The following is a 3,526-nucleotide window of genomic DNA, read 5'->3' on the forward strand; positions in this document are numbered from 1 at the left end:
AGCTGCAGCCATGGCCCCCGCCGCCTGTGCCCTCCTGCTCTCCCTGGCTGCCCTGCGTGTATCCAGCCAGGGCCAGGTCCCACTGGGTAAGATGCAAGGAACCCCAGGGATCCCCCGGCGACAGGAGGTCCCCGAGTTTCCTCCAGCTCTCCCTTCGTGCTCAACCCGGGGAGTGGATATGGGGGTTCCCGGGCGGTAGCCAGAGGGATATAGTGTCGTGGGGTGAGGAGGTTCCCCAGACACCGTTGGCCACCAATGTCCCTTGTGGACGCAGGAGGAGATCTGGCTCCACAGATGCTTCAAGAACTTCGGGAGACCAACGCAGCGCTGCAGGACGTGAGGGAACTTTTACGGCAGCAGGTGAGGGGCAGAGCAGGGACAGCGCGAGAGACGGAGCCCGAGCCCCAAGCAGGGTAGGGGAGACAGAAGGGGGGACAGAGAGCGCCGGGGACAGAGGAGGGACAGCTGGCACAGCCCTTGATCTTGGGGTCTGGAGGCGGGGCTCGTGTAGAAAGAGATGGACAGGAGGTCCAGAGCGCCTGGGTTCCCAGGACTCCTGAGAGAGAGGAGGAGACCCCAAGAAGGTACACCGCTGACCTCCGCGCCCCGCAGGTCAAGGAGATCACGTTCCTGAAGAATACGGTGATGGAGTGTGATGCATGTGGTGAGCTCGACTGGGAAGAAGACAAGAAAGGAGGAGGAACTGGGAGACCGAAGGGAAGAAGAGAGCCAAGGAAGGAGGCCGTGGAGAAGGAGAGCGATGGAGAGGGAAGGATGCAGGAGAGGGATGGAGAGGGGAGGATGCAGGAGAGGGAGCGATGGAGAGGGAAGGATGCAGGAGAGGGATGGAGAGGGGAGGATGCAGGAGAGGGAGCGATGGAGAGGGAAGGATGCAGGAGAGGGATGGAGAGGGGAGGATGCAGGAGAGGGAGCGATGGAGAGGGAAGGATGCAGGAGAGGGATGGAGAGGGCAGGAGGGGGAGCGATGGAGAGGGAAGGATGGAGGTGGCTGGAGCTACGCGGAGACTCGGAGCCAGTACAGAGCGCCGGATGGCAAGGCGCCTGCGCGAGCATGCCCCGCCCCGGGGTGTGGCCTGACTGGCTCCTCCCCTAGAGGGGCGTGATCTTAACGTACTCCTCCCTTGGACTTGGTCCTGACCCGCTCCTACTCTTCCAGGGATGCAGCCGGCGCGCACCCGAGGCTTGAGCTTGCGGCCGCTACCCAGCTGCGAACCCGGCTTCTGCTTCCCCGGCGTGGTCTGCACCGAGACGGCGGGCGGCGCGCGCTGCGGCCCCTGCCCGCCGGGCTATACCGGCAACGGGTCTCACTGCACCGACGTTAATGAGGTGCGTCGGCTCCCCACACCCCCGCCATCCCGACGCTCCCCCAGCAGTCCCCACAACAACCTCCTACCACCCCGCCCCCCGCCCCCTCTGACGGTGCCCTCTCGGACCCGCCCTTCACAGCCCGGGGTGCAAACGCAGACGACCTCACCTCCACCCAGGGTCGCCCACCCAGACCACTCTTAGCCCCACCCCAGACGCCTGCCCTCACCGTCCCTTTCGTGGCTACTGATGTTCACCCCGACGACCCCATAGACGCTGGAGGTGGTCCTCCCCAACCAGAGTCCTCAGCACTGGGGCTCGCCCAACCAGACCACCCTTCTACTTCGGGGGGTCGCCCTCCCCGACCACCCGATCGCCGCCGGGCCCGCACGCCCCAGCGCCCACTCCCTCCCTTGGCTGGGGATGCCTGCCCTCCAAATTTATTTCCTCACCCCTGAAGAGACAGGCCCCTCGCGGCATGCCTCTCTTCCAGCCTGGTCACAAAGCCATCGCCATCAAGGCAAAGTCGCCTGTGACCTTTGGGACCTCTATCCCTCGTGGCACCCGCTCCAAGAGCTGGTGGATGGCCCTTAAACTCTCTAAATCCTCCTTAAACTCTAAATCCTTGCGAGGCATAGGCAGGCGATCTCTGAGTCCGAGGTCAGCTTGGTCTACATAGAGTTCCAGTCCAGCTAGGGATACATAGTGAGAACCTGTTCAAGCAAAAACAAAACCCCCAAACCTCTCTAAATCCGGAGATCCCCAAGGTGCGGCTCTCACCGCCCATCTCAGTCAGGGTCGCCTGACTCTTCGCGGCTCCTCCTCACAGTGCAATGCTCACCCCTGTTTCCCGCGTGTGCGTTGTATCAACACCAGTCCTGGTTTCCGCTGCGAGGCCTGTCCGCCTGGGTACAGCGGCCCCTCTCATGAAGGCGTGGGGCTGGCCTTCGCCAAAGCCAACAAACAGGTGAGGGGCGCCGGAGGGACCCCACATTTACAGCAGAAGGGAACTAGAGGCATTTTGTCCAGAAAACTCATTCGACATCCTGATTTCAGGGAGGGAGTTCCTGCAGTCGGGATGGAGGGGGAGTAGAGAGGGGTGGGCAGGGGGAAAGTGGGGTGTCTGCTTCTGTCGGCGACCTCTGGGTGCCCGTCCCCCAGGTTTGCACGGATATTAACGAGTGTGAGACCGGGCAGCATAATTGCGTCCCTAACTCTGTGTGCATCAACACTCGGGTAAGGAAGGCTGGCAGGGATGGGTGGGGATGGCGCGAGCCAAGCGAGGGCTGGGTACCACGCTCCGATCGCTCGCGCCTGCGTACAGGGCTCCTTTCAGTGTGGTCCCTGCCAGCCCGGCTTCGTGGGCGACCAAACGTCTGGCTGCCAGCGACGCGGGCAGCGCTTCTGCCCCGACGGCTCACCCAGCCCGTGCCACGAGAAGGCGGATTGCGTCCTGGAGCGCGATGGCTCGCGGTCGTGCTTGGTGAGCGAGGGCGTGCAGGGCGTGGATGAGGGGCCATGAAACTCAGGCGCACGTGGGAATCTCCACTACTCCTCTCTGCAGTGCGCCGTCGGCTGGGCTGGCAACGGTCTCATTTGCGGCCGCGACACGGACCTGGATGGTTTCCCAGACGAGAAACTACGCTGCTCAGAGCGGCAGTGCCGCAAGGTGAGCGTGGGCTGAGGGGCGTGCCCGGGGGGAGTGTGGGCGCGGTTATACGACCACGAGCCTCACGCCCACCTTGCCCATCGTGCCCACCCTGCAGGACAACTGCATGACTGTGCCCAATTCAGGGCAGGAAGACGTGGACCGCGATGGCATTGGAGATGCTTGCGACTCGGATGCGGATGGTGACGGGGTCCCCAATGAGCAGGTGTGGCCCGTGGGGCGGGCCTTGAGTGGAGAGGTTGACCTCCAGGCTTAAAAGGTTTTGGCAGAGGGAGCTGGAGAGATGGCTCAGAGGTTAAGAACACCGACAGAAGACCTGGGTTCGAATCCCAGCACCCACATGGCAGCCAACAACTGTCGGTAACTCCAGTTCCAGGGGATCCGACAGCCTCTTCTGTCCTCCGAGGGCATTGCGTGACACTTATCTACATGCAGGCAGAACACATACACATAAAATAAAAACAAAAAATAAAGCCGCTGTGGTGGCACATGCCTTTATTCCCAGCACTCGGGAGGCAGAGGCAGGCAGAT

At 62.6% G+C, this 3,526-nt stretch overlaps 1 protein-coding gene across 1 annotated transcript in view; it reads left to right on the forward strand.

Annotated features, from left to right (window-relative positions):
* The window catches only part of Comp (cartilage oligomeric matrix protein), an 8,628-nt gene continuing 5,102 nt past the window's right edge, over positions 1-3,526 (forward strand). Inside the window, exons 1-9 of the mRNA XM_008824531.2 lie at positions 1-86; positions 275-360; positions 613-664; positions 1,178-1,347; positions 2,156-2,293; positions 2,488-2,562; positions 2,651-2,809; positions 2,891-2,995; positions 3,093-3,200. Of these exons, the coding sequence (XP_008822753.1) occupies positions 11-86; positions 275-360; positions 613-664; positions 1,178-1,347; positions 2,156-2,293; positions 2,488-2,562; positions 2,651-2,809; positions 2,891-2,995; positions 3,093-3,200 (969 nt within the window). The 5' untranslated portion in view covers positions 1-10. The remainder of the gene's footprint in view (positions 87-274; positions 361-612; positions 665-1,177; positions 1,348-2,155; positions 2,294-2,487; positions 2,563-2,650; positions 2,810-2,890; positions 2,996-3,092; positions 3,201-3,526) is intronic.

This window comes from Nannospalax galili, unplaced genomic scaffold (genome assembly GCF_000622305.1).
Source record: "Nannospalax galili isolate Female #2095 unplaced genomic scaffold, S.galili_v1.0 scaffold529, whole genome shotgun sequence".
Classification (NCBI taxonomy): domain Eukaryota; kingdom Metazoa; phylum Chordata; class Mammalia; order Rodentia; family Spalacidae; genus Nannospalax; species Nannospalax galili.